Source organism: Rhineura floridana, chromosome 5, assembly GCF_030035675.1.
Source record: "Rhineura floridana isolate rRhiFlo1 chromosome 5, rRhiFlo1.hap2, whole genome shotgun sequence".
Classification (NCBI taxonomy): Eukaryota; Metazoa; Chordata; class Lepidosauria; order Squamata; family Rhineuridae; genus Rhineura; species Rhineura floridana.
This window is the reverse complement of record NC_084484.1, coordinates 186,536,096-186,563,502: the sequence shown is the minus strand read 5'-3', so window position 1 is coordinate 186,563,502 and position 27,407 is coordinate 186,536,096. Positions and strand designations below refer to the sequence as shown.

Below are 27,407 nucleotides of genomic sequence, written 5' to 3'. Positions count from 1 at the left end.
GTTTGTTTAAAAATGTGTACCTTACTTTTTGAGGAACTTCCTCCATAAAGCAATCTCCAATAAAACCTTTTCCACCTGACAATAAAATATAAACTAGCATTAAAAGTGTAGTACAGGAATGGAGTATAAAACATAATACATATGTATGATAAAACAGCCCCAGGGCTGCTGGTGGTTCCAATGTCAGTAGGGCAGTGGAATCTGCTCCAGGTTTTAGTCTGAATCTTCAAGGAGCTGTCAAGGTGCTGACACAGAGCAACAAGCTGCCACTGCAAAACAGAATTAAAACGTGAAAGCCAACAAGAATTAAAAACAACAGAAACAAAACAGGCTAATTTAGGGAAAAATTAAAGTTTTTGACAGATGCCGGAAACATAGCAGGGTTGGGGCCTGCTTCATGTTTATGTGTAGCTGTACTACACAGTTGCACCTATTTTATGCCACCCTGGGCTCCTACTGGGAGGAAGGGTAGGACAGAAATTTAATAAATAAATAAATAAAATGGGAAGAACAAAATTTCTTTGATCAGTGTGTGGATTGTGTTCATAGATCACATAGCCACTGCCCTGCAGATGTTGTTGGACTCAACTCCCATCAGGACCAGCTAGCCTGGTGGCCAAGATGAGTCCAACCAAGTCTGGAAGGGCCACCCACAGCTTCCCCACTCCCATGGGCAAAGGTCACCCAGGGGGTGCAGGACACTAGCTCTGACCTCAGTCAAAGAAAGCGTGTATCTGAAAATGAAGGCTTGACTATAGAGTTAGGGTTCCTCCTGCAGAAGATTCTGGTGTGCTGGGGCACTATGAAGGAAAAAAAAGATTCATCTTACAATTCAGCAGCAATCTAAAAAGCATTTCAGAGGGCTGCAAAGATGCAAATATTTTAATCATGGGCCTCTGGCAGGTATTTCATTAACAAAATATCCCATTCTCTTGACTCTGCACAAGTCAGGAATCCAGAGAAAAACAGAATAGTGCGTATTTTCTATTTGATACAGTCGTGATCAGCCACAGGGAGTTCTTCTGAACTTTGTAATTACTATCACTGATAATTCCTTTTGCAATTAATGCAGAATAGCGATGCTGGATTTCACCCCGTGTACACTTCACATTTGAATTACACACCTTGGCGTGGAAAAACGAGGGAGAGGAAGAGTGATTTTAAAGCTGCAACCCTAGACGTACACACTATGGAGTAAGCCCCACTGAGGGACATTTGCTGTTGTTGTTGTTATGTGCCTTCAGGTCGATCACGACTTATGGCGACACTGTGGGATGTACTTCAGACTGAATGTGCATAGGCTTGTGTGCTTGGCGGGGGCGGGCGCGGCCTTTGAGAACAGGATCCCTCCTTATCTATGCTTTTAAGGAAATGCATCGCTGCTGGGGGACCAGCTCTCTTTCTTCTGTTGAAGGTTTGGCCTCTTTTTCTGATGGCTGGGAATGATAGGGGCTGGTGCTCGGGGCGGCGTTGTTTTGCTTCGCGTGCCTTATGGCCCTTCTCCAAAGCAAAGAGAAGGGGGTGTCGGGGGGCGAAGCAGCCTCCAGGTCTAACTTTATTGTTCTGGAGAAAGAACTATGGTGCAATTACAGGGCAGGTTTCCCTTCCCCGCCTCCCCGCCAGCCCATCCCCCCTCTCCAATCCCTCCGGCGAGCCTCTTTGGTTTTCGAGCAGTTAAATGCTCGGCCTCGCTCATGCAAGACCAGACGCGTCTTTGCGCTCGCCAGGCGGCTCACTCCAGCCTCTGATTCCCAGGGGGCAACACGGCCTCGGCCAGGACTCCCTGCCAAGCCAGCCGCTTCCAGGTAAAGCCTTGACTTGGGGGCTCTTCAAAAGGAAAGGAAAGACGGAGGGAGGCGGACGGAGGGGTGGCCCTGTGGGTGGGCTGGCCGTCGCATCCCAGCCGCTGGAGGGGAAGGAGGGAGCCCCAGACCGGGAAGACCGACGGCTGCATCCCTGCAAGGGGGACGCATTCTGGAGCTGCCAAGGGGCCCTAGCTCAGTGGCGGAGCAACAAGGTCCCGGGTTCAAACTCAGCACTGCAGCATCCCAGTTAGGGCTGGGGGCATCCCTGCATGGAAGCTGCTGCCAGTCAAGGGGGACAGTACTGAGTTAGATGGGGCAATGGCCCAACTCAGTAAAAGGCAGCCTTCTCTGTTTGCCAGGTGTGTCTTAAGTCGTTTCGTAGCAGAGCTGCTGCGTTTCTTGCAGAGAGTCCCGGGTTCCGTTCCCAACGGCATCTCCAAGTAGGGTCAGCCGAGAATCTCTCACTGGAAGCCTGGAGAGCCGCTGCCAGTCAGTGTGGACAATACTGAGCTAGATGGACCAGTGGTCTCGCGCAGTGTAAGGCAGTTTCCTCGATGCTCCATATGATTCTTAATTTGGGGAAGGTCTGATGCTCACTCACAAAGCACCTGCTGGACGTGCAGATGGTCCCAGGACCAGTCCCCAGCATCTCCAGTTAGGGCTGGGTGAGACCCTTGTCTGAACATCCTGGACAGCCACTGCTGCTAGGTCTTTGCCCCAAGGGGTTTCCAGTCTAATGTCCAGCAACAACAGACTTCAATTGGAAGGGGATGAGCGGTGTGTGTGTGAGTGAGTGTCATATTTCAATGCAGACAAACTGGAACAGGTTCAGAGGAGGGCAACAAGGGTGATCAGGGGACTAGAAACAAAGCCCTATGAGGAGAGACTGAAAGAACTGGGCCTATTTAGCCTGGAGAAGAGAAGACTGAGGGGAGATACGATAGCACTCTTCAAGTACATGAAAGGTTGTCACATAGAGGAGGGCCAGGATCTCTTCTCGATCGTCCCAGAGTGCAGGACACGGAATAATGGGCTCAAGTTGCAGGAAGCAAGATTTCGACTGGACAGCAGGAAAAACTTCCTAACTGTTAGAGCCATACGACAATGGAACCAATGACCTAGAGAGGCGGTGGGCTCTCCGACACTGGAGGCCTTCAAGAGGCAGCTGGACAGCCATCTGTGGGGAATGATTTGATTTGGATTCCTGCATTGAGCAGGGGGTTGGTCTTGATGGCCTTATAGGCCCCTTCCAACTCCACTATGATTCTATGATTTTGTGGAGTCAAGCCATTGGTCCATCCAGCTGAGTACTGGCCACACTGACTGGGGGAGTTTCAGGGTTTCACGCTCAGGGGACATTCGAGCCCTACCTGGAGATGCTGCTGGAACTGAACCTGGGGCCTTCTGCATGCCAAACAGGTGCTCTGCCACCACGCTCCGGCTGTTTCCCAGGACTGCCCTTGGAAGCCTTCCATCTGGGGAGAAATGAACCCTCTGAGCCTCCCCCGGTGTGTGCAATGAAGGGTTATGCGCGGCGCTGCTCTTTTCCAAAATCTCCACCAAGTCTGTTCCTCTCTTTCTCCTCCAGGCTCCTCATGGACATCCGGGGGGCCCTCGCCCTCCTGCTGGCCGCCTGGGGCTGCTCCTCCTCCTCATCTGCCTTCCCGTACCGCCTGGCCCTGCCGAGCTCCCGGCGCAGCAGCTGCAAGCCCGTGCCTAGCAGCATGAGCCTGTGCCACGGGGTGGGCTACAGCGAGATGCGCCTGCCCAACCTCCTGGGCCACGACACCATGAAGGAGGCCTTGCAGCAGGCCGCCTCCTGGGTGCCCCTCCTGACCAAGCAGTGCCACCGGGACACCAAGAAGTTCCTCTGCTCCCTCTTCGCTCCTGTCTGCATCAGTGAGCTGGACGAGCCCATCTTCCCCTGCAGGTCCCTCTGCGAGGCGGTCCGTGACAGCTGCACCCCAGTCATGGCCGCCTTTGGCTTCCCTTGGCCAGAGATGCTGAACTGCAGCCGGTTTCCTCGAGGGAATGAGCTCTGTGTCCCTCCCGCTGGCCCGGACGACAGGGTGCAGCTCCCAAAGGAAGGTAGGAGGAGTTGGCCGGCTGGTTGAGACAGTCCCACCCTCAGCGGGGAGTGCATCAGCGGGTGCAGGGATGAATTGCTAGCAGTGCTAGGAGGCAGGCCGCTACAGGGGAAGATGGCTCTATTCTTCCTTAGCTCTACGCTGGCCTTTTCCTTCACTACTTCCCATCGCAGTGCATAAGTGCTCAGTTGGCTGGTTACCCTGACAGACTCAGTGCATATGCTGCGGTTCCGTCAGAAAGCATGCCCTGGAATACAAGCTGCAGAACCCAGCTTCTTCAGAACCTCAGTTTTCATTTTTTTAAAAAAGCGTCTAGTCATGGTGAGGGCGATGAAGATAACGCTTAAAAGTGTGAGGGCAATGCCTGCGGTGGAAGGGGGGAGAGAAAGAAAGAAAGGAAGATTAGTTAATGGGAGTAATGACTGATCTATGTTGTGTACATAAAGATTAAAGAAAGAAAGGGTTCCGTTGTGGAGAAGAGGTGGGATAATGGCTGGCCCTGAGGGCCATTGTAAAATGTTTGCCCAAACAAGGATGGGAGACTTTGCAGCTGATCCCTTTAATGAGGTACTAACATTAACACCGAAAGCTCGTCTACACTGCAGACTGGTTTGCATCATGCCCTTCTGCCCCCAGGGATCCTGAGGAATATCTTTCTGCAAGGCTCTGGCCCCTGTGGTTCTGTGTCCAAATGGTCTCACCCTCACTGATCACCACTTCCCATAGGCACTCTTCAGGGATAATAGCCCTGGCACTGAAAGGGGTTTAAAACTGGCTTGCATTGCTGGTGTTAGACGTAGCCGAAGAGTAGTACTCTGCATCACAGTAAATATGGGGCTGGAAATAGTCCTCCCCCCAAAAAAAACCACACACACACACACACACACACATTCTCAACGTGTAGCAAAGCTTATCCTGAGTCGTGCCTGACATCAGGTGTTTCCTTGACCCCAGCGGCATCCAATGATGCAGAATGGCAAAATGTAGGAACAAACATAGAGGCATGGGAATCCGCCTTATACTGAGCTGACCATTGGTCCATCCAGCTTAGCACTGGCGGCTGGTGGCTCCATGTCAGTGGGGCAGTGGCATCCGCTCCTGGTTTTAGTCCAAACGTTCAAGGAGCTGTCCAAGGTGCTTTCACTGCTGGTGCATTTTTTAGGAGGGACAAGTTTGCTGGTGCAGGTGCGTTTCTGCCTTTGGTGGGCAAAGGTACAACTTGTGATGCTTCTCTAAAGGTCATATGAAGGACTGAATGCCAGGTGTGGTGCTCTGATGTGTTCACCACCAGCTGTAGCTCAGCTTGCCCTCCAGCCTCTGACCACTACCATCCCAGGCCCCCTGTTCTCTCCTACCCACCTCCGTTTCCCTTTTTTTCTCCAGATGCAGTGTGCACAGCCTGCCTGGATACTGGGCATGGTGAGAAGGAATTCTTGGAAAATGTTTGCACCCAGGATTTTGGTGAGTCCTGTCCCCAGGGGGGTGGAGGTGGTGACGGTTGCGTTCCTGAGGTTGGGTGAGCAGAACAACTTTCTCTAATGCAATGGAACTTCCCCTCCCTCTACTGTTGTCCACGCACTGATAACCTCCAGGCTGGATTACTGTAATGCGCTCTATGTGGGGCTGCCCTTGAGGTTGGTCCAGAAGCTACAGCTGGTGCAAAATGCAGCGGCAAGACTGCTCACTGGGCCAGGGTATCGCCAACATGTCACCCTGCTGCTGATAGAATTGCACTGGCTGCCCATTAGCTACTGGGCCAAGTTCAAGATTCTAGTTTTGGTGTATAAAGCCATATATAGCTTGGGACCAGGATACCTGAAAGACCATCTTATCCCTTAAATACCCAGTCGATCACTGTGCTCTGCAGGTGAGGGCCTCCTACAGATACCATCTTATCAGGAGGTTTGTTCTGCACAACATAGGAAATGGACCTTTAGTGTGGCAGCACCTACCCTTTGGAATTCCTTCCCCTTAAATATTAGACAGGCACCATCTCTGCTATCTTTTCCGTGCCTACTGAAGACTTCTTATTTCAACAAGCCTTTTAAGTAGAGACCTTTTTCCCAGTCTGTGTCTGTGTCTGGAATTGCTTTTAACAATGTTTTTAAAGTTGTTTTTTAAAAAAGATATTTTAAAAGATTTTTTGTTTTAATATGTTAATTTAAGGATGTCTTCTTGTAATATATTTTAAAGTCTGTTTTTACGATATTGTAGAGGGTTTTTACTGGTTTTGTTTGCCGCCCTGGGCTCCTACTGGGAGGAAGGGCAGGATATAAATCTTATAAATAAATAATAAATAAATAATACTCCCACCACCCCCAAATCTCTGAGGAGCCCTCAGGGCAGATTTCAGAGGTACACAGGAGAGGAGAGGGAAGGGGAATTGAATTGCGTTCGAGGAAGTTGTTCTGCTCGTGCATTGACTTCGTTTGGGTGCAGGGAACCTTTGGCCTCCAGATGGGATTGCTTGCTGTTAGGATTGCTTGCTTGGGTTGATGGGAGTTGTAGTTCAGCAACAGCTGGAGAGCCAGAGATTCCCCACACCTGAATTAGTTGCCCTCCTGCCTGTCTACATTTTAGTGAGGAAACAGGGGTAGGGTGCTAGCCACCAGACGCTGAAGAGCAGAGAAGCTGCAGGGGTGGGTGCAGGAAGCCACCCTTTGCAGGGCAAGCCTCTCCATTCAGCCTGTCCGTGCCTTCCCATCTCTGTCTCCCACAGCCTTAAAAATGAGCATCAAATCTTTGTCCGGCATCGAAGGGGACTTCCGAGTGGTTCCAGAACTCCGGGGCCGCACTCTCTACAAGCAGGATGGCTGGTCGGAAGAGGAGCTGAAAAAGCCAGTCCTGTGGCTGACCGATGGAGCCGCCTGCTCCTGCGAGGAGCTGGTGACAGGCCCGAGCTCTGTGGCCCTCGCCATGGGGCACAGGGTGGCCGGGCGACTCGTCATCTCTTGGGTCAGGCGGTGGCGGAGGGGGGAGAAGGAGCTGAAGAAGTTCACCAGGGCTGTGCGGAAGCTGCAGTGTTAAGAGGCACCAACATCCCCCCTTCCCTCCCCAGTTTATCTTTATGGTTCAAGCCAGAGAGCGTGTTTAAATTTAGCCTTGACATCAGAATTCCTCCAGTTCCTGAAAGTGCGCTATATGGGATCCAGCAGGACAGAAATCTGGGGGAGGTTTGACCTTCTGAATGATTCTTTTTGGGACAACAATGAGTGAATTCACAGGAACCCAAACTCCCTAGGAAATTGGGGGCAGTGGGACCCTTTCCCCCCGAAACCTCAGCCACAAGGGATGGGCGTGGGGATACACTTCTCCTCCCCACATGCTGTGGTCCAGTGACAATGGGGGGCGTACTTAAATAAAGGGAAAACACAACTGTAGCTTCGAGGCTAGTTCCCAGCCAGCGTGGGCACAGGGAACATCTCTTGACTTTGGGGTGGCGTCTCCAGCTGGGAGTTATAGTCCAAAATATCTGGAGGACACCAGGTTGGGGATGGCTGGTTTAGGGTTATTAAACAAAAACAGAGACTGTGAATTAAACAAATCTACCCAGGACAGCTAACAGAAACTGGCCAAGTGGCAACACTAGCAGGAATGCTTGAAATGGGTTGGGGGGCGGTTCCTTTGCACATAACACAGAAATAGTAGTACTAAGGATGCTAAATTTGAGGTACAAAAGCAGCTTCAGTGCCTGCAAGATAAATACCCATTGCCCTACCCATTACAAAAGTCCTGTCATCCCATCCCAGCCATTTTTTGTCTCTAGGACATCAACATTTTATACTTTCATCATGTTTTAAAACTTGCCAAGGCTCAAGCATCCATTTGGGGACGAGCAGAAATCTATTTCCTCATAACTGGAGAGAAGACAACTGCTTGAAAGGGACTTAGAAGTAGTTTGGAAAAGAGTTTGCTTCCCAGGGTATACACGTCATGAATTTGGTCTCACTGTGTCCTGAAGTCAAATAGGCTTTGCAGGTTTTTGAAACCTTAAAAACCTGTTTGACTGGAGGCAAAAGTGAGATGGCAGTGTGTGTCTGCTCCTCATGCCCATTCCAGAATCATGACAGGAGCCTTTCCCCTGACCTCCACACATTTGTGACATAACACATGTGAAGCCACCTGCTCTGTACTTTACAGCACATGGGTGGAGGTTGGGGCAAAGCCTTTAAAAAAAGACATACTCTGAGCATGTGCAGTTTCATATTTTAAACTAAAATCATCATAGCACCATCGTGGCTGTTGTTGTTATGTGCCTTCAAGTCAATTAAGACTTATGGCGACCCTTTGAATCAGTGACCTCCAAGAGCATCTGTTATAAACGACCCTGTTCACATCTTGTAAGTTCAGGGCTGTGGCTTCCTTTATGGAATCAATCCATCTCTTGTTTGGCCTTCCTCTTTTTCTACTCCCTGCTGTTTTTCCCAGCATTATTGTCTTTTCTAGTGAATCATGTCTTCTCATTATGTGTCCAGAGTATGATAATCTCAGTTTCATCATTTTAGCTTCTAGTGACAGTTCTGGTTTAATTTGTTCTAACACCCAACTATTTGTCTTTTTCGCAGTCCATGGTATGCACAAAGCTCTCCTCCAGCACTGTATTTCAAATCGTGGCTACAGAAATAAAATGAAGTTTATTTTTCCTGCCATGATGCTAAACAAATTTACTTTGGCATAAGCACCAATTTGGTGTAGAAAAAGGATGATATACATTCTAAAGTGAAATGAAGAAGAAAAAAAGGAGTCTGTGGTAGATCCCGGCATGCCAGCCCAGGTGAAGTTGCCTACCCTCCTTGCCACTCTGCCCATCATCTCTTGTTCCCTGTGGTCCCCTGGGCTATAACCCTGAGGGCCAGCCCTTTTTGCCCTCCACTGGCTCCCCTTTCAAAACCCCAAGAAAGACATAGTCTCTCCCCAGTCTCAAAATAATGCTATATTGGGGGGGGGGCATGGTTGGATATTTTCCCTGAAATCTGACATTTTGTACACTGTATGTTTGATTTTCATGACTATGTTGTTTATTAGCTAAAACCTTTGTTTTAATAAACTGAAAATGCCACTTATTCCGGCTGCTTCTTTATTTCAGGGGCAGGAGTGGCTAAATATGTCTTAAGCTGCCCTACGAAAGAGCCCTGAGGAGGCCTAAGGTTCTGGTTGTGCCTTAGCAGAAATTATGTTCTCTCTAACGTGGAAGCTCTGTCCCTTAATCCCAGACTTGCTCTTAAAGAAAGGGAAGGAAACAGACTCTGATTAACTCAGTGATCAGGAAAAGGCACTCTGCACATACTCAGAGGCTCACATTTTTTAGATCCGAACTCTGGCCCTTAGAACAGGTCAGACAGCTGAGCTCTGCCAAGTTAAGATCTGTGGGGAGGTCACGGTGTGTGTCTGTGTACAAAAGCATCTTGCAGGCATCCCGCCGTCAACAGAGCAGCTTTTTCAGCCAGCCTGGAAACAGATCGCATTTGCACCAACACTGGTGGTGCTTCTCAACCAAAGGATGCTATAGTGCCTTTGAAAGCAGTGTGGCAGGCAGGAGTTCAACAGATACAATCTCTCTTTTCCTTGCAGTGTTCTACCTAGGCTCCAGCCAGGCTACTCTCTGCCTTGTAGCTGTTAAAGGCGTAGTAGGGTCAAGCCCAGACCTGTACATGGGATCAGAGGAGAACAAGACCCTGCAGGGTCTGTTTTGGAGATCAAAGTGAACAGAATCAATGGAGCAAAATTAAATTCGTTCCAACGTGTTTCCAGTTATGCTCTTCAACAATGAGGAATTTGATTCTAAAAACCTAATCAAGAACATAGCTGCAAAAGGCTAGCTTTTTTGTTGGAACGCACCAGCATTCCTGTTCTTTCAAAATACTCAGTTTTATTAATTTGCTGCAATTTTAGCCCACCCTTCTTCTGAGGATTCATTAATAAACCTAACTCCCTTTTTATCCTCACAGTAACCCTGTGAGGTGGGCTAGTTTGCATCTACCGGCTTTATTCTGTTTACTCTTCTTGTATCGCAAAATGTTTTTCCTCCCCTGGATAGCAGGGAACTGTTATGTTACATGAAAAATCAATCACAAACGGCTGTATATACCCTGACCTGACCTGACCTGATTCCCCCTCCTCTTGTGAATTATCAGCAGCAATTTGACTACAGGGCACACCCTGCATGTTTAGAGTGTTGTGAAGATCCAGATTTAAAATACAGGTTGTTGGGTTTTTTAATCAAAATCTCCCCAACAGAAAGGTGCTAGCATGTCTGTGTGGCCCTGCAAGAGCGTCCCGGCTTTGAACTGGAGTTTCTTTTCAGCTCTCCATTTCACTGGGGAGGAAATTTTAACCTGAGATGAAAACATCCGCCTGTTTATTGCACAGAAGAAAAACCCACCAAAGCTTGCAGCCCCAAAGCGATGCTGATTATGAGGCTGGAGAGAGCTTTGCAGTTCCTCTTCCTTGTTAACCTGCTCCAGGATGACAGGTGCAAAGAGGTAATCCAAGAGGCAGCTTAGGTGACACCATCAATCATTTATAGGTATGGGCAGGAAGGATGCTGCACACTCACCCCAAATGCCTCGGGCAGCTTAGAGGGGCTCTGCATCTCAGCCTCCAGGTAGGGTATGGTCAACAGCTGCAAGCAGGTAAGAGCAGCTCCCCCGGGCCTCGGCATCCTCAGGGAAACGTTGCCTCTGCTGTTTCAGGTGAGGCAGAGAGAAAAAAGACTAGCTCACAGAGCCAGAATCCCAAACACTACCAGCTTGCTCAAGAATCCCCTTCATTTTCTTAGCTGCTCTATAACTTCCCTCTCTTCAAGAGGAATTTTGGAAAATGTGAATTGGGTTTTCCCCATCTGCGTGGGCCCTGTGCCCACATTCGCTTGTGATAGTAAAGCGACCACCAGATAATTGTTTTCTCTTTGATTTCACATGCTGAACATATCTTGTAACTAACTATATTTACCCATTGATGGCTGGAACTGATGTTAGTTCATTATCCCTGTTCTGGAGACTCAGGGTGGGGACCAAATTAAAAACATACATTAGATGTAGATATAGATTTGCATATAGATTTAAATCTGCAATTTAAAAAAATCCTAATGAAAATTCTTCAATAGTTTAGTACGAATTTCTCATAATAATCACATTTTTGTCTAAAATGTTCATATTTTTGCAAGCAATTTCTCCTAATATAATGCAATTTTGTATATTTTCCCTAATGCATTCATGTTTATGCACACTTTCCTCTGCTATGTGCCTTTTCAGTAAACATTGGTTGGTTGGTGAACTGCATTGCAAAATTCAAATAAGTGCAAACTCTGAAGGCTGGCTGCATTTCTGCTCTCATATTGTTTTGGAAAGTGTGCATTTGATAAATTTGGCTTTAAATGCAAGCTGCATCAAATTTCTCCCCCCATCCCTAATAGATATATAGACGTTAAAAGCATTAGCCACTTTTATGGGTGGGTGGGTCTCACTTGCTGTATTTATCAACCTCCTTTTGGAGGTGGAACTGCCAGGGATGCTTTGGTACACCACCTGACTCTCTCTTTCTTTTGCACTTTCAAATGGTTTTAGGTAAATGTTACAGGAAAAGTCCCAAATCTGGTGATTGTTATTCCCATGTGGATGCTGACAGTCCCTGCCAAATGTTGGGAATGTCCAAGACCCCAGATCTGCCGGGGAACTGAGTGCCATCAGCACAAGGTAGTGGAAGCCATCAGAGCAGAGCTAGCGAACATCTGTTGGTGGACTCCAACTCCCATCAGCTCCCCCCCCAACATGTCCAATGGCCAGGGATGACGGCAGCTGGAGTCCAGGAACATCTGCAGAGATTAGCTACCCTTGAGTGTAGAGTGCTGAGGAGAGCAGGTGCAAATCCTGACTCAGACCTGAAGCTCACTGGGTGACCTTGAGACAGTGACTATCGCTTGGCCTAACCTACTTCACAGGGTTGTTATCAGGGGGGAGGGAGAACATGACCTCTTTAGAAGGAAGACAGGGCACAAGCGTGTGCAATTCCCTCCTTTTGAATATTAGGCAGGCGCCATCTCTGCTATATTTTTGGCGCCTTTTGAAGACTTTCCTCTTTCAACAAGCCTTTTAAGTGGAGATCTTCATCCTGGTCTGCGTCTGTACTGGAATTGCTTGTTAATATGTTTTTTAATAATGTTTTTAACCCTTTTTTAAATATGTTTTTAAAAGCTTTTTTCAAAAAAAATTTTTTAACTTTGTTTTGTTTTAATATATTTTAAGGTCTTTTAATGATGTTTTAAAGTGTTTTTTAGTGTTTCTGTTTGCCGCCCCGGGTTCCTGCTGAGAGGAAGGGCGGGATATAAATCAAATAATAAGTTAATAAATAAATCAATAACTTAAAAATAACAACTGACAGACATAACAGAGTTTGTCAGAATTCACCGATATATCTTTGGAATAAGGGAAAGCAGACAGGAGTTTTCAGATGTTCTGGAAATTGACATGAGTCTGGCTGTCAGGGTTCCTGTGTGGTTGTTGACATTCACAGTTAACAGGTCGGCCCTACACGTGTCTACTCAGAAGTAAGTCTCTTGAGTTCAGTGGGACTTGCTCCCAGGTAAACAGGCATAGGATTGCAGACTGAACCTGTGCTGGGATGCAGCAAGTGCTCCCCTGCCCTGTTTGTCTCTCTGACAGGTCTGAGAACCCCGGCCTGCTTCCCTGCGCCCAGCGATGGTCTCCCCGGCCATTGCACTGGCTTTTATTCCCTTCGTGGTCACTCTGCTCATCCGCTACCGTCACTATTTCCTGCTCTTTTACCGAGCGGTGCTGGTTCGGCGGCTACAGGACTACTTGACGGGGATCCCCAGGGAGGAGAGGGCCTTCCAGTATGTCTTAACCCACGCCATTCCCGGCGACCCACTGCACATCTTGGAGACCTTTGACCAGTGGAGCTACCACTGCGAGTACCTCAGCAATTTGGGACCCCAAAAAGGTGTGGGCTCGCAACACGGATACTCGGCCTTTGCTTCTCGCTTATCCACCTAGGGCTGTCAGGTTCAGGGCCTGAGACTGATCCTGTATCTTTAGGAGAAGAGAAAGTCAGCCAAGTGCAGGTGTTCTTGCAACACTGTAATGGGCAAAACCACAAGGTGGAATTCTCCCTTCCCCCTGCACAACTGTTAAAGATACAGAAGACCTCTTGGTTGTCAGGCCCGGCCTCCAAGAGGATCTTTAAAAGTTGTGCAGGACCCGGGTGCAACAGCAGCACTCTCCCCACTTGTGAGTCCCAGTAACTGGTATTCAGAGGCTTGCCACCTCCAACAGAGGAGGCAGCTAGTACATTGCCATCAGGGTTAGTAGCCATTGGTAACCTTACCCTGCATGGGCTAGTTTAGTCCCCTTTTAAAGCCATTCAGTGTGGTGGCCATCACTGCCTCTTGTGGGAGAGAATTCTGCAGTTTTAACTATGTGCTGTGGCTTTTCAGGTGTCCGTTTATTAGGTGTGTATCTACAAATTTACAAGCAGAGCACAGCGGAAGCAATTAAACTTCTAGCAGGCAGCAAAACTGCTGATCCTAAATCAGACTCCTAAACGATCATTGGAACAGCCCCCACCCTCCTTTTAACTAAGTGGAGCTGTTATTTACAGCTGTGGCTGATTTTGTGGTTTTATTAGTTTAATAATACATTGTACTAATTTTAATTGTGATATTTTGTTACCCATTGTGGGACCATTTGGTGAAGGGAGGGCTAAACGTACAACTAATAAGTAAGTAAGTTTAGATCTTTTTGCCTATTAAACTGCTCCATACTGTTCCTACTAGAAGATTGTGGCATTCCAAAAGTTAGAGACAGATTTGCCCCCATTAAGGAGCATGAAGGCAGCTCGTAAATCCCCGGATCACCCGTCTGCTGCTGAATTAAACAAAATCGTAGTGTTGGGGCCATTCACAATAACTGTCAGATACTGAGCACAATATTATTTCAATTGGCTTTTTTAAACAGACCATATCTTTTAGTTCCATTACTAGCTATTAAATTGTAACATCTTTCAGCCTAAATGCCGTTGGCATTTTAGGGCTGATCATATTGTATGTTTTAACAACCTTTGTTAATTGCATTACTACTACTACTACTACTATTATTATATTATGTTTATTGTTCTCCCTTTATGCTGGAAGGCACTCAGGCTACAAATGTAAAAGAGGGTCATATAAATTAAATTTATTACATGGCAGTGGGTCCAGGATTTTCCCCATTTTAGAGCAGCGTTCAAACTCACCCAGGCCACCACTTTGTTAGCCTTTAACTACTGAGGGATGATTTTCAACGTGTTTAAGTGAACTAACATTTGCAAAAGCGGCACAGAAAGATGGTTCCCCTCCAGAAAATCCCACCCAAAAAAACAACACTTGCAAGAAAACATGATCCTTGCATATAACAGGTCTTCTTGTGACCTGTGCCTAGTGCCTGTCTGTGGTCAAAGAGCCAACAGCACAGCTATAAATAACTGCACACACTCTGGCAGGCAGCTTAAGTGTGTCAGATGCCAATGCAAATCAGTTTCCAGTGCCAAAACACATCCCTACAGGAAAGGAGAAATCACCTCTGAGGATGCATAGAGGGTCTTTTCCTGTGGCACTGAGTAACCACAGCCTACTCGCATTTCCCAACCCTTGGTTTGGAGCCAAAAAAAGTTAAATTTCTGCCTTGATCAATGTGAGGGACAGGCTGTGCCAAAAGGCTGCTGTGCCAAAATTAGCAGGTCTTCAGTAGTTGCTACAGCTGTACAAACTGCGTGAGACTTTAGGGCTGCTACGTCAGTGGCTATTCTTAGGGCAATGATGTGCCTAGAGCCCAGCCTGTTCATGCCACCATGCTGTAGCAGTCTTGGAGAGCCTTTGGTAGCCTTCAGCTGGGGATGATGGGACTTGTTGTCCAAATAATCAGGCGGGGGGAGGGGACCAGCTTGGTGAAGGACATACTAGAAACAATAACCCTTCTGTTAGGCAGAAACCAGGAAGTGGAAGTTGCTGGACACGCTTGACACTTCCTCTTACCATCCCTCAATGTGATATTTATCTGGTGCCTTCTAGCCAAGATCCTGGAACGGCTGATCTACGAGAAGGCCCCCCTCACCATCTTGGAGCTGGGCACATACTGTGGTTACAGCACCATCCTCATTGCTCAGTCGCTACCACTTGGTGCCCGGCTGTACACTGTGGAGATGGATGCACAGAAAGCATCATTGGCTGAGAAGGTGATCCGCCTTGCTGGCTTTGACGATGACACAGTGAGTGACTTTTGATTCCATGGCAGCCCTTGTAAGACCCCTGTCGTATGGCCTTGGGGAGGTGCGCCTGAGAGACGATCAAGCAAGGCCAATCAGAACCATCAGAAGAAAATATTCTCAAGTGATATTAATAGGGAGTAGAGAACACACCGCCTTAGTCTAACGATAGACAAGTAAGGCCACTAGCACCTGCCCAGCCTTGAAAGATATGGCAATGCCTCTGAGCATATGCAGTGTGTTGTTCGATCAGTATTTAGTGGCTGCAGCTTGCTTCCACACAGCTGGGATTAAGTAGCAAGGCTTTCCAGTTGTGTGGAGTCGCATCCAGACAAACACAAGCTCTGGTAGCTGTCAGCATAGACATTTATCAATGGGGTTACTGCGATTCTGTTCTGGAGCGGTCACTGGAACTGAGCTCACCTCCACACTTTGCTATCCCTACATTAGGAACATAGAAGGCTGCCTTATACTGAATTAGACCCTTAGTCCATCTAGTTTAGTATTGTCTACACTGACTGGCAGCGGCTCTCTAGAGTTTCAGGCAGGAGTCTCTCCCATTCCTACGTGGAGATGACACTGGGAATTGAACTTGGGACTTCTCTAGCATTGGGCTACAGCCCTTCCGGTGCTGTCCTGCAGAATTACCTCTGATTCCACTGGAAGCTCCAACAGCTACCGAGTCAACACATTACAAAGACGATGTCTTCCTGGCCATTCTGCCTGCTGTTCAGAATGAATGAATTGGTCAGATGTTAAGCGCAAACACTGTGTTTATCAGATTACAGTTATTTGGGCCAGGGATAAGGATGCTGCAGCCCTCCAGAAGTTTATTTATTATTTATTTATTGCATTTGTATACCGCCCCATAGCCGAAGCTCTCTGGGTGGTTTACAACAATTAAAAACATTAAAAACAAATATACAAATTTAAAAACACATTTAAAAAAACCAATTTAAAAACACATGCTATAATGCCCAGGTCCCATCACCCCTGACAGTTGAACATGCTGGCTGGGGCTGATGGGAGTTGGAGTCCAACAACATCTGGAAGGCCACAGGTTTCTCTATCCTTCAACTAGATGGATCTCTGAGCTGATCCAACTCAGCAATGCTCGCTTACATCTCTCTTGCTAGATGAGGCTGCTGGATCTTGACAGCAGGCTGCCTCTCTCTCGTCTTGACCTCCTCTCTCCGCTCCCATGCAGGTGGAGCTAATTGTGGGACCCTCGGAGGAAGTCATCCCCCAGCTCAAAGAGAAGTATGGGCTACCCCAAGTGGACTTGGTCTTCATGGACCACTGGAAGCGCTGCTATTTGAGGGACCTGCAACTGCTGGAAGCCCACGGCCTTCTACCTGAAGGGGCCACCATCCTGGCCGACAACGTCATCTTCCCCGGGGCGCCTCATTTCCTGCAGTATGTCAAGGCCTGCAGCAAGTACAAGTGGAGAATTCACAGGACCAGCCTGCAGTACTTCCGGGCCATACCTGATGGCATGGCCCAGCTCACCTACACGGGTCTGCAATGATGAGAGTGGTCACTAATGGGGGCCTGGACAGCCTCCCTCCTCCAGAGACTGAGATGCAGCCATAAAGAGCACATGTGTATGTGTGTGTATGTGAGGGGTCCTTCCTTGTTAGGAGGAGGGAAAAAAAGATCCTGTCCTGGTTGCACACAGAAGCAATCAGTCAGGAAATGGCACAAATATAACTGCACAGAGCACAAAACAAGTTGGACACTTTAATGACTTTGTTCTAGTGCAAATTTCCCATTTTTTTTTTGTGAGCCTGCATGTGTGGTGTAGTAGTTAAGGTGTTGGACAATGACCTGGGAGACTAGGGTTCAAATCCCCACACAGCCATGAAGCTCCCTGGGTGACCTTGGGCCAGTCACTGTCTCTCAGCCTCAGAGGAAGGCAATGGTAACCCCCCCTGAATTCCGCTTACCATGAAAACCCTTTCATAGGGTCGCCCATAAGTCGGGATCGACTTGAAGGCAGCCCATTTCATTGTTTTTTTGCAGACCTCAACCAAAAAGATTAGAAACTCAACATAAGTAGCCTTTGGAAAACTCATTTGGGCTAGGTAATCTCCATTAAAGCATCTAAATAAATGTAATTTTAATATATACATAATAACTAACAATCATAAACATTGTTCAAAACAATCATGTATGGCAATAAAATATCCTTAAACCATTCCATGCATTCAACTCTTGTACCAGATATTTCCCATAATCCATTCCATGCATTCAGATCTTGAACTACATCTTTCCTAAATGTGTTTCAACCTATAAAGGCCTTCTTCAGTGGGCACTTTGGATTTTTGTTGGCTAGATGTTACTGAGCTCATCTGATGTTTTTAGATCTTGTAGGTAATGAATCTGACCTACACCATATCTTAGACAGAAGTGTAACTTGTTCAGTCTCTTAATTTGGATTAGTGAATGAATGGTAAAAATCCTTGATAATGTAGGCCTCTCAAACTCACTTGAATGACTTGTCAGCCAGCTTTTTTACAGGCTGAAACACGTTTGGGAAAGATCTAGTTCAAGATCTTAATGCATGGAATGAATTATGGAAAAGATCTAGTATAAGATTTGAATGCACAGAATGGATTAAGGATATTTTATTGCCATATATGATTGTTTAACAATGTTTTATGATTTTTAATTATATATAGATGAAAAATGCATTTATTACTTTAGATGTTTTAATAGATATATAATCCCCACCCCAACTGAGTTTTTCAGAGCCTGCAGACCTGCCAGCTCTTTTCTCCAAATGTAAGGCAGCAAGTTTTTAAAGTTGATCTCTTTATCACCCGCTCTGGGAACTTTGAGCAGTTGCGTAATGCTGATCTACAATCCTAAAGGCAGGCCTTGCCAGATGCTAGAACTAGGCAATGTAGCTATTTGGATGTTGCAGTTAACTAGCCATTTCAAACCTTCCCTGCCAACTAAAACAGATTCATAGACTTAAATTTATTAACACAGCAGAAGACTTTAATCTAGTTCAAGATGCTGCTCACTTTGCATTATATTTAGAAATATAACCTGAATGAAAGGAAACTGTTTGCCCTGATTTTCTCATATTTTTTTCAGTGAGGACAGAAAAACTTGGGACAAATGGATAGGACTTCACAACTAAGGAAGGAGTGCGCTAAATCTGCCTTTCCTAGATTGCCAGAAATTAGGACATTTGGATAGGCTTTGTTTAGTGGTCTGTAACTGAATGGTCCCATCTCAGAACAGCAATTAATTCTATTGCATCGTGATTGTTTTGAGACATTGTTCCACCCCAAGAACCAAGAAAGAAAATACCGCAAATTCCTTGTATTGTTCCATGATTTAATCAAGATTTCTACCCTACAATAACAGAATTTATGTTTAAAAACTACTATAAAAACAGCAGAGTGGGGAAAATCAGTAAAACCAGGCCATTAAAACATCAAACAACAAAATATTATTAAAAAGGGACTCAGACGTTATTTAAAGTCATTAGAGAACAGGACTGACTTGGCCTGGGGCCAAAAGAAGTTTTTAAAAGGTGCTAAGTGCACATGTCTAGGGAGGAATTCTCACAATTTAGGTGTTGCCCCCTCTCTCCAGTAATCCGTCCCCCACCCCCGTGAGGGAGTTTTAGTCTAGAAGCTGCCTGAGGAGAGAGGTGGCAATCTGTGACACTGCCATTCCCCAACTATTTGGCCCCAAGTCACACCCTTGTCATCTTGTGCCCCATATCCATACTCAAGGATAATTCTTCATTATTAGGGTGGGGGAGGAGAATCATGCAAAGCAAGACTTTGTTGAGCACAAATCACTTCCTTACTTTCTTTCCCTGCACCCCCACTGGCACCTCATCCCCCCCCCGGTTGGGGGAAGTACAATCAATCTCGGGGCTACCATCCAGAACTGGAGCAAGGTCCCCTGGCATTATTTATCATTGGGAGTCTGTTTCTGACTTTTATCAGGACCTCAGAATGGATCAGCTCCCCTGCAGCATTTCCTCCCTTGCCAACTCAGAATAAAGATGTCAAACATGGCCCTGGAATGTAGTGAGAGGTGCGCAGGCCCCCCCTGCCATCGTGATAGAGCCTTAAACCACACTAAAGGACAAGAAAAACACAGGCCAGAAAACAAGCAAACAAAGAAACGGTTTATTGACAAAATAGTTTCTGCTGAGAACAGAAAGGGACACAGATGTATGCAAACAAGCGCAACGCAGGCTGCCCTTGCTGCCAAAGGCAGGTGCTGACCCTCAAGTCCTTCCCTCTCTGGAGTTTTCAGCTGGCCCAAAACAGTTCAGCAGAACAACGGAGCAACCCAGCAGGGCAGCACTTACACGGCAGGGATGGTGACAGGAACGCATCCTGCTTCCCAGCCAGGACCTAGGGTAGGCTTGGAACGCCCACGTTAGCTAGCTGGGGACAGAGAGAGTCCCTTCTTTTTCCTGCTTCACAGAGGTCAGACGCGCCTCCAAAGGCTGGAATGAGCTCCTTTTACCCCCGAGTCTAGATCATCCACTGGTCTTGATCTTGTTCAGCCCCTTCCATATCCACCTTGGGAGAGAGAAAGAAAATGATGAAATCTTAAGAGGCAAAGCTGAAGGGAACTCCCACTGTGAATGGGTAAACTCTAGTGAGGATACAAGCTGAGAATTTACTAAGTAAACTACCTGCCCTGCCCCCTGAGAGTGAGGAATCCTGCTTAGATCCTTTTGAAGTCTCACATGACATCACCTCCATACTTTGAACCTTCCCAGTCTTAAGGGCTGTAAACCTTTTAAAAGAGTTAAAACTGAGAGTCACACAATGCAGACTTTCGCACCTAGTATTGATTTCTGACCTTATGGCCTGTGGCTGTGGAATGCAGAGCCCTGAAAAGCCTTTTGAGGGCAGAATTCAGTCCTTAGGCAGACAGTGGCACACAGACAGCTATTGGGTCGAAATCAACCATGGAAGGCAATCCTAAGTGCATTTACTCAGCTGCAAGTCTCACTGTGTTCAGCGTGGCTGTATCGGCCCGTGGGCAAGCTCAGCAGCTATATCAGCAGAATAGCTGCCTGTAGGCAAGGGGGGCTTGTATTCCCCTCCCCCAGCCTTAGTTCTCTTTAGAGTTTAGCATTCAGCATCTAAGCATATGCAGGAAGATGGGTCAAGGGACGGTCAATGTATAGCTCAGAGCCACCTGGGGTCTAATCTGGGGTTCCTAACAGGCAAAGTTCTGATGCTCTGCCAAGAGTGTCTGTGTGATGCTGGGAAGGTGCCTTGTTGACCAGATAGTGTAGATATTGGAGCAGTTAATGCTTCTCCAGGCAATTAGAGGCTTTGCTTATCAGCTATTGTGATGCTGTGTGACCCTGGGAAAGAGCCCCATCATTGAAGGGCTATGTTGGGAAAGCGATGATATAATCCTTGTAGTAATTAGTTGCTTATTATTGTGCTGTAAACATGCCCGCTTGCACTGGCTTCCAATTTGCTTCCGGGCTAAATTCAAAGTGCTGGTTTTGACCTATAAAGCCTTATACGGCGCGGGACCACAATACCTGTTGGAACGCCTCTCCCAATATGAACCTGCCCGTACACTGCGCTCTTCATCAAAGGCCCTCCTCCGAGCTCCGTCCCACAGGGAGGCTCGGAGGGTGGTTACAAGAACTAGGGCCTTTTCGGTGGTGGCCCCCGAACTGTGGAACAGTCTCCCCCATGAGGTACGCCTGGCACCGACGCTGCTGTCTTTTCGGCGCCAGGTTAAAACCTTCCTCTTTTCCAGGGCTTTTAATCTAACTTAATTCTGTTTTAAATTGTAATTGTTTTTAGATCTCCCATTCTCTGTACTTTGTGGTTCGTTTTATTGGATTTTATTGTATTTTGTATTAATCTGTTGTTCACCGCCCAGAGAGCTATGCTAGTTGGGCGGTATATAAATTTAATAAATAATAAAAATAATAAATAATGTACCCTATAAAGGGGTCCCTGGTTGCCTAGTGCAGGGTTCAGTCTGGTCCATGTCCGTGCAGGGCCTGGCAGCCTGTCCCATTGTGTATTGGGTACATCTGTGGGTCGAAAGCTACTCAATAAACTGTCTCCGTTTAAGTAAACCTACGGCTGAGTCTGCCTGACTCATCTCTCTGATACCTCGGAAACCGGAATGCCCAGGAAGGGGGCATACAGTGGCAAATGGTTAGAGTGTTGGACTATGTCCTGGGAGACTTGGGTTCAAATCCCCATTCAGCCATGAAGTTCCACCGGGTGACCTTGGTTCAGTCACTGCTTCTCAGGCTAACCTACCTCTCAGGGTTCTTGTGAGGAAAAAATGGAGAGGGGGAGAGCCACGTAAGCCATCTTGAGCTCCTGGCAGGAAAGGCGGGATGCAAATGCAATAATAAATCAACCAGTAACACACGTCCTGAATAAACATATCCAGGATCTCAGCTTCAGACTCACACTAGGAACTAGGACTATTCCCTTCTTAGAAGCAACATCCCAGATTGGGGAAACTCAGCTTCAGCTCCCCACGAGAGATGGGAGACCCTGCGTGGGAGGACAGTTTGGCTGCCTTTCGCAGCACCTTTCTGGCAGGATAATCCTGCAAGCTGGGAGCTGGGGAAGGACACACAAGCGCTGGTCCTTTGCAGGCTGCCCTGGCTCTCCTGATGCATCCAAACGTTTCTGCTGCCATCTCCCTGAGGTCTGCTGCTGTTCGGATACAAGGAGGCCCCAGCGGACCCCGTGGGGTGGTTCTCCGAGGACACCATCCCCTGCTCCTGGCTCCCTACCCACCTCATTGATCTCCCCATCGTCCGGAGACTCATTGTAATCATTCATCTCGTCCATGTCTTGCATGTCCTCGTCGTCTTCAGAGTCTTCCTCGCTGTCCTCGTCGTCTTCGTCATCCTCCTCTTCCTCCTCATCATAAGTCTGCTAAGGCAAAGCAAAGGCACTGCTCTCACTTCCCTGCCAGCCTCTCCTCCTGCTATCCCTGCTCTTGCACCCCGCTGAGTCCTTGTCCACTACTTGGGATGCTCCTCCTCGCTTTCTGTTCCCAGGCCCGGATTGGCAGCCACTTCTCCAGCCCAGCAGCTGGACATCTCCAGCTCCTGTCCACAACTGGCCCCTCCATACCTGCCAGCATCACCCGCTGTGCCACCCACTCCTTGTCTTGTCTAGAGTATTTTTTATATATACAGGCGGGCCCCGCTTATACGGCAGGTTCCGTTCCGGACTGCCGCCGTAAAGCAGAACCCATTGAGTATAATGGGGCGCGTCACGTGAAAATGCCGCAAAAGTGCAAAAACAGCTTTAAAACGGGGAATTTCCCCTAATTGAAAGCCGCCACATTAGCGGAAGGCCGGAATGCAAAGCGCCAGTACGCGGGGCCCTACTGTATACATTACTGTTTTATATTTTGTAAACTGCCTTGAGATGGCTGCTACCTTTAAAGGCAGTATAACAACATTTAAAAATATATATAATAATGTAGCTTATGAGCCCTCAAGACAGCATTACATTTTATTTACATCCCACCCTGTCTTAAGGGCTTTGGGTAGATTACAGCTTTAAAACATTCATCTCTATCCTGCAGGCTCATAATCTAAATTATATGAAATCCCCATTTCAATATCTTTTCCTCTCTTACAAAATGTCTCAATCTTCTTAAAGAGTCCAGAATTTCTCACCTCTTATATTCTACTGCATACCATGAAAACCCTATTCAAAGGGTCACCATAAGTCAGGATCGACTTGAAGGCAGTCCATTTCCATTTCAAATCTCCTAACATTAGAACTGCTGACTTCTTAATTAAGCCTAGATTATATGCTTTTGCCCCCAAAGGTGTGGGGGCTGGCTCTGTTGTTCACACTGCAAAGGAAGATTGTAACAGCAGCCAGGAGAACAGAGACATTCCATCTTAAGAGCCCACAGAAAGGCTGGATGGAGGCTAGCCACCTGAGCTCGGAGTTGTGAGTTCCTGGTGCAAATTAGCTAGTGAGGGGAGAGGACCTCTGGAAAAAAGGCAAATCATTGGTGCATCAAGAAATGAGGGACAAGTGCTGGGGGAATGCCATCACAACACCGCCTTCTCTTTTACTATGACATCATCGTCCGTGGATCAGTCATATTCACACTCCTAAAGCAAAAGCTTCCCTGCCCAACTTCATAGTGCCTAGTATTATCATTATTATCATCATCATTATTAGAATTTATTACCTGCCCTTCACCCAGAGGTCCCAGGGCAGGTTACAACAATTTTAAAACATGTAAGTAAAAACAGTTAAAAACAACGTAAATAACATCAAAAAAAATAGGATGAGTCCTAAAAATATACATCCCAGGTGTCAAGGCCAGGTGCAAAGAGGTGCATCTTCAACATTCACCGAAAGTTGTACAATGGAGTTGCCAGACACACCTCGCTGGGGAGGCAGTTCCACAGCTTAGGGGCCGCCACAGAGAATGCCCTGTCCCGGGCCACCACCCCGAGCTTTCAAGGGTGGCAGAACTACCAAAAGGGCCCTCTCTGCTGATCTCAACACCCAAGAGACACGGTAGGGAAGGAGGGTTGAATGAACCCTCCCAATCTAGGTGCAGTCCCCCACACACACACCCAGGAGTACGCCAACATGGTTGTTACCTCGGAGGCAGGTTTCCCAATTGGGACCAAGTTGTTATCTTTCTCAGCAATGCTCTGCAGCTGTGGTAAAATAAGAGACGATTATTATCTTCTCTTAAGAGAAGATTAAACATTAGTACAGAGAAATTATCAAGGACGCTCAAAAGGAATGCTCAGGACCAAGGAAGGTGAATCTGTTCATTTCTTAGCTCACTTTGGAAAACAGAAAAAAGGCTTCCCAGTAGCCAGACAAAGTTTTGCATTGCCTTTGGGGATCTGAATTAATTTCTAACATTTAATCCCTGCTGTTCCCTCTTGTTTGTTCCTAAAATCCCCTCTGCTCTCTGCACTGCTCACCCAGGCCTGATGCTGCTGTTCCTGTTGCTGAAGCTCATTCTCATCCACACATGGCCGGTCCAGGTTAAACCACAAGGCCTCAGTGACTCGTGGGAAGAGGGAAGGAAAGAGTGTGGACATGTCTTCCTGAGGACAGGGAAGAAAGCAATGAGAGGAGTACTGTAGTCAGTCAAGGAGGGGCAGCAAAGGCACATCAAGTCTGATCCTTCATTCCCAAGGAAAGATCCTCCACGCAGCAGCTGCACAGCCCACTGTGGCAGATGCAAGCCATACCCAAGAGATGGTCCTGACCAAACGCTCTTCAGTGTCAGTGCTATAAAAACGGGCATTTCATGTTAATGCATGTAAGTGAATTAACACTGATTCCTTTCACGTTGTTTTGGATTTAATCTCTCACTGGCACTTCAGAGAGCAAGGACAAATGATATCCACAAGCAAACATGCAAATAATTTTGCTAATACGTGCATGCAAATCCAGTGGTGTTGGCAAGACATGTAGTTGGCAACTAGGCCTGGATTAGGACTTTAGTTCCGTAGCAGAGCCCGGGGCAAAGCTTCTAGGTGACTTACAATCAAGTTGAAAAACATACAAAATTGTTAAAAACAATGGGCATAAGAATTTAAACAGTCAAATTATAAAACATCAACTTCGGAGGGGGGGCTTGTCAGCAACTCAGAATAGGATTAACATAGAACCTTCTCAGCTGGATCGCATTCCAGAAAATGCCCAATTGAAATCTTAACCTGGCACTGAAAAGATGTAAGTGATGGCACCAGGCAGGCATCACATGGGAGAGTGTTCCTCAGGCCCTCTCTCTTGTTGCCACCCTCTTCGCTTCGCTCTCGCATTTGTCAATCCTGGGCAAACAGCCTGACCTGGCATAAGGCAGCTTTCCCCTTGCCTCTGTCCCTGGGCACATCTCAGCATCATCCACACGTAACCTGTGCCCAATGCTAAAGCAGAACCCTTAGGAGAGAGCCCCAAGGTGCCTCCTCTGTCCCTGCCAGTGGGAGGAGGGCAAAGCGGCCCAGTGGGACAGAACAGCTGCTTTGCAGTCATTAGGCCCCAGGCTCATAAGAACAAAGAAGAGCCCTGCAGCAGCAGCTGGATCGGGCCACAGGGGGGCCGTCTAGTCCAGCCTCCTGTTCTTCTCACAGGGGCCAACCAGATGCCCCAGCAGGCCCTGAGGGCACCAGCAACTCTTCCTGCTTGTGAAGCCCAGCAGCTGCCCTCCAGAAGCATAAAGCCTCTGACTGCGGTGGCAGAGCAGAGCCACCCTGGCTAGGCTGGATCCCTGAAGGCAGCTCCACGTGGAAAGGGGGCGGCTGGGGGGGGGCGAGGTAACCCTGGAGACCCCTGCAAGGCGGAGGAGGCAAGCCTGGGCGAGCAGCCGCTGACTGAGGGCATTTGGGGGGCGCCCCACTCCGCTTTCTTTCAGCTCAGGAATATCTGGCAGGACCCTTTTGGGGGGGCTATGAAGCAAGACCCCCCACCCCTTCTAGGTACTGAAGGGGGATGGACTCCCATGCACAGCGAAAGGTCATGACCTCCCCAGGGAAAGGGGTAGCTGGTGACCAACAGCATCCGGGTTATTGGAGAAGGTGCTCCCTGCAGCCCTCTCCCCGTCCTTTTTCTCTCAATTCCGCCGCCGTTCCCTTCGCCCGTCTCACCTCCCGCTCGCGGCTGCGGGAGAAGCCTTGGGGTGGGGGGCGGGAAAAAGCTGGTCCCGATTCGAACCTGCAGTTGCTCCGGAAGTGCGCCTACGCCACGACCGCCATGGGCCGGAAGCACTCGTCGCATTGTTTTTTTTCAAATATTCCGGAAGTGGGTCTCACTCTCACCTATTTGTATCTCTAAGTCTGCAAAGTGCCCGCTGCGCAAGCGCACTGTGGGGCTTCTCCCGGCGACTTTCTTCTGGCAGCCGCGGAAGAACCTCCGGGCCCCGCCCCTTCCAGGCGGAAGATTGCGCGCTTGCGCAGTAGGGCTGTGTGGAGGAGTAGGAGGGAAAGTGTTACTACAATATAATTACTACAACTATTAATAAGAAAGAAAGGGAGGAATGGAGGAAGATTTATTTATATTATATATATATTCCTAATTCTCATTTTAAACTTCATATCGTTTAAATTATTGTCAATAAAGCTAGATTATGCAGATACAGAAAATTTATTTGTTATTGCATTTATATCCAGCTTTTCCTCCAAGGAGCTCAAAGTGGCATACGTGGTTCTCTCCCTGCTAATTTAATACCCACAACATAAGAACATAAGAAGAGCCTGCTGGATCAGGCCAGCGGCCCATCTAGTCCAGCATCCTGTTCTCACAGTGGCCAACCAGGTGCCTGGGGGAAGCCCACAAGCAGGACCCGAGTGCAAGAACACTCTCCCCTCCTGAGGCTTCCGGCAACTGGTTTTCAGAAGCATGCTGCCTCTGACTAGGGTGGCACAGCACAGCCATCACGGCTAGTAGCCATTGATAGCCCTGTCCTCCATGAATTTGTCTAATCTTCTTTTAAAGCCGTCCAAGCTGGTGGCCATTACTGCATCTTGTGGGAGCAAATTCCATAGTTTCACTATGCGCTGAGTAAAGAAGTACTTCCTTTTGTCTGTCCTGAATCTTCCAACATTCAGCTTCTTTGAATGTCCACGAGTTCTAGTATTATGAGAGAGGGAGAAGAACTTTTCTCTATCCACTTTCTCAATGCCATGCATAATTTTATACACTTCTATCATGTCTCCTCTGACCCGCCTTTTCTCTAAACTAAAAAGCCCCAAATGCTGCAACCTTTCCTCGTAAGGGAGTCGCTCCATCCCCTTGATCATTCTGGTTGCCCTCTTCTGAACCTTTTCCAACTCTATAATATCCTTTCTGAGATGAGGCGACCAGAACTGTACACAGTATTCCAAATGCGGCCGCACCATAGATTTATACAACGGCATTATGATATCGACTGTTTTATTTTCAATACCTTTCCTAATTATTGCTAGCATGGAATTTGCCTTTTTCACAGCTGCCGCACACTGGGTCGACATTTTCATCGTGCTGTCCACCACAACCCCGAGGTCTCTCTCCTGGTCGGTCACCGCCAGTTCAGACCCCATGAGCGTATATGTGAAATTCAGATTTTTTGCTCCAATATGCATAATTTTACACTTGTTTATATTGAATTGTATTTGCCATTTTTCCGCCCATTCACTCAGTTTGGAGAGATCTTTTTGGAGCTCTTCGCAATCCCTTTTTGTTTTAACAACCCTGAACAATTTAGTGTCGTCAGCAAACTTGGCCACTTCACTGCT

General features: G+C 47.5%; 3 protein-coding genes across 10 annotated transcripts; 2 read left to right on the top strand and 1 right to left on the bottom strand.

The window, feature by feature from the left end:
• Positions 1-1,102: 1,102 nt before the first annotated feature.
• On the top strand, positions 1,103-8,955 carry LOC133385677 (secreted frizzled-related protein 2-like). Of its 3 annotated transcripts, none has more exons than XM_061629182.1 (4): positions 1,103-1,194; positions 3,394-3,893; positions 5,276-5,353; positions 6,612-8,955. In XM_061629182.1, the coding sequence occupies exons 1-4, from the start codon at positions 1,190-1,192 to the stop codon at positions 6,917-6,919; spliced, it is 891 nt and encodes a 296-aa protein (XP_061485166.1). In that variant the 5' UTR covers positions 1,103-1,189; the 3' UTR covers positions 6,920-8,955. The 3 variants fall into 3 exon arrangements, with proteins under 3 accessions (XP_061485166.1, XP_061485167.1, XP_061485165.1); XM_061629183.1 differs by lacking the exon at positions 1,103-1,194 and adding an exon at positions 1,321-1,414; XM_061629181.1 differs by lacking the exon at positions 1,103-1,194 and adding an exon at positions 1,477-1,805.
• A 3,633-nt stretch (positions 8,956-12,588) lies between these two features.
• On the top strand, positions 12,589-17,387 carry TOMT (transmembrane O-methyltransferase). Its single transcript, XM_061629173.1, has 3 exons — positions 12,589-12,850; positions 14,955-15,151; positions 16,356-17,387. Exons 1-3 carry the CDS (start codon positions 12,589-12,591, stop codon positions 16,674-16,676), a joined length of 780 nt encoding a protein of 259 aa, XP_061485157.1. The 3' UTR covers positions 16,677-17,387.
• Positions 17,388-19,291: 1,904 nt separating this feature from the next.
• On the bottom strand, positions 19,292-26,058 carry ANAPC15 (anaphase promoting complex subunit 15). 6 transcript variants are annotated; one of them, XM_061629179.1, is made up of 5 exons: positions 25,953-26,058; positions 24,111-24,236; positions 23,775-23,834; positions 21,928-22,068; positions 19,292-19,707 (listed from the first exon to the last, which is right to left on the bottom strand). In XM_061629179.1, the coding sequence occupies exons 2-5, from the start codon at positions 24,228-24,230 to the stop codon at positions 19,660-19,662; spliced, it is 369 nt and encodes a 122-aa protein (XP_061485163.1). In that variant the 5' UTR covers positions 24,231-24,236; positions 25,953-26,058; the 3' UTR covers positions 19,292-19,659. The 6 variants fall into 6 exon arrangements, with proteins under 6 accessions (XP_061485163.1, XP_061485160.1, XP_061485161.1 ...); XM_061629176.1 differs by lacking the exon at positions 25,953-26,058 and adding an exon at positions 25,849-25,936; XM_061629177.1 differs by lacking the exon at positions 25,953-26,058 and adding an exon at positions 25,782-25,864.
• Positions 26,059-27,407: the final 1,349 nt, after the last annotated feature.

Bases quoted from the DNA above. Each gene is read 5' to 3' on its own strand.
- ANAPC15 (XM_061629175.1), bottom strand. From the start codon at position 24,959: ATGCGAGAGCGAAGCGAAGAGGGTGGCAACAAGAGAGAGGGCCTGAGG. The intron at 23,835-24,110 runs GTGAGCAGTGCA...ATTTTACCACAG, and splicing joins AACAGCAGCATCAGGCCTGG to CTGCAGAGCATTGCTGAGAA. The intron at 22,069-23,774 runs GTAACAACCATG...GCTTTGCCTTAG, and splicing joins TTGGGAAACCTGCCTCCGAG to CAGACTTATGATGAGGAGGA.
- TOMT (XM_061629173.1), top strand. From the start codon at position 12,589: ATGGTCTCCCCGGCCATTGCACTGGCTTTTATTCCCTTCGTGGTCACT. The intron at 12,851-14,954 runs GTGTGGGCTCGC...GGTGCCTTCTAG, and splicing joins CAATTTGGGACCCCAAAAAG to CCAAGATCCTGGAACGGCTG. The intron at 15,152-16,355 runs GTGAGTGACTTT...GCTCCCATGCAG, and splicing joins CTGGCTTTGACGATGACACA to GTGGAGCTAATTGTGGGACC.
- LOC133385677 (XM_061629181.1), top strand. From the start codon at position 1,492: ATGGCCCTTCTCCAAAGCAAAGAGAAGGGGGTGTCGGGGGGCGAAGCA. The intron at 1,806-3,393 runs GTAAAGCCTTGA...TTTCTCCTCCAG, and splicing joins GCCAAGCCAGCCGCTTCCAG to GCTCCTCATGGACATCCGGG. The intron at 5,354-6,611 runs GTGAGTCCTGTC...TGTCTCCCACAG, and splicing joins TGTTTGCACCCAGGATTTTG to CCTTAAAAATGAGCATCAAA.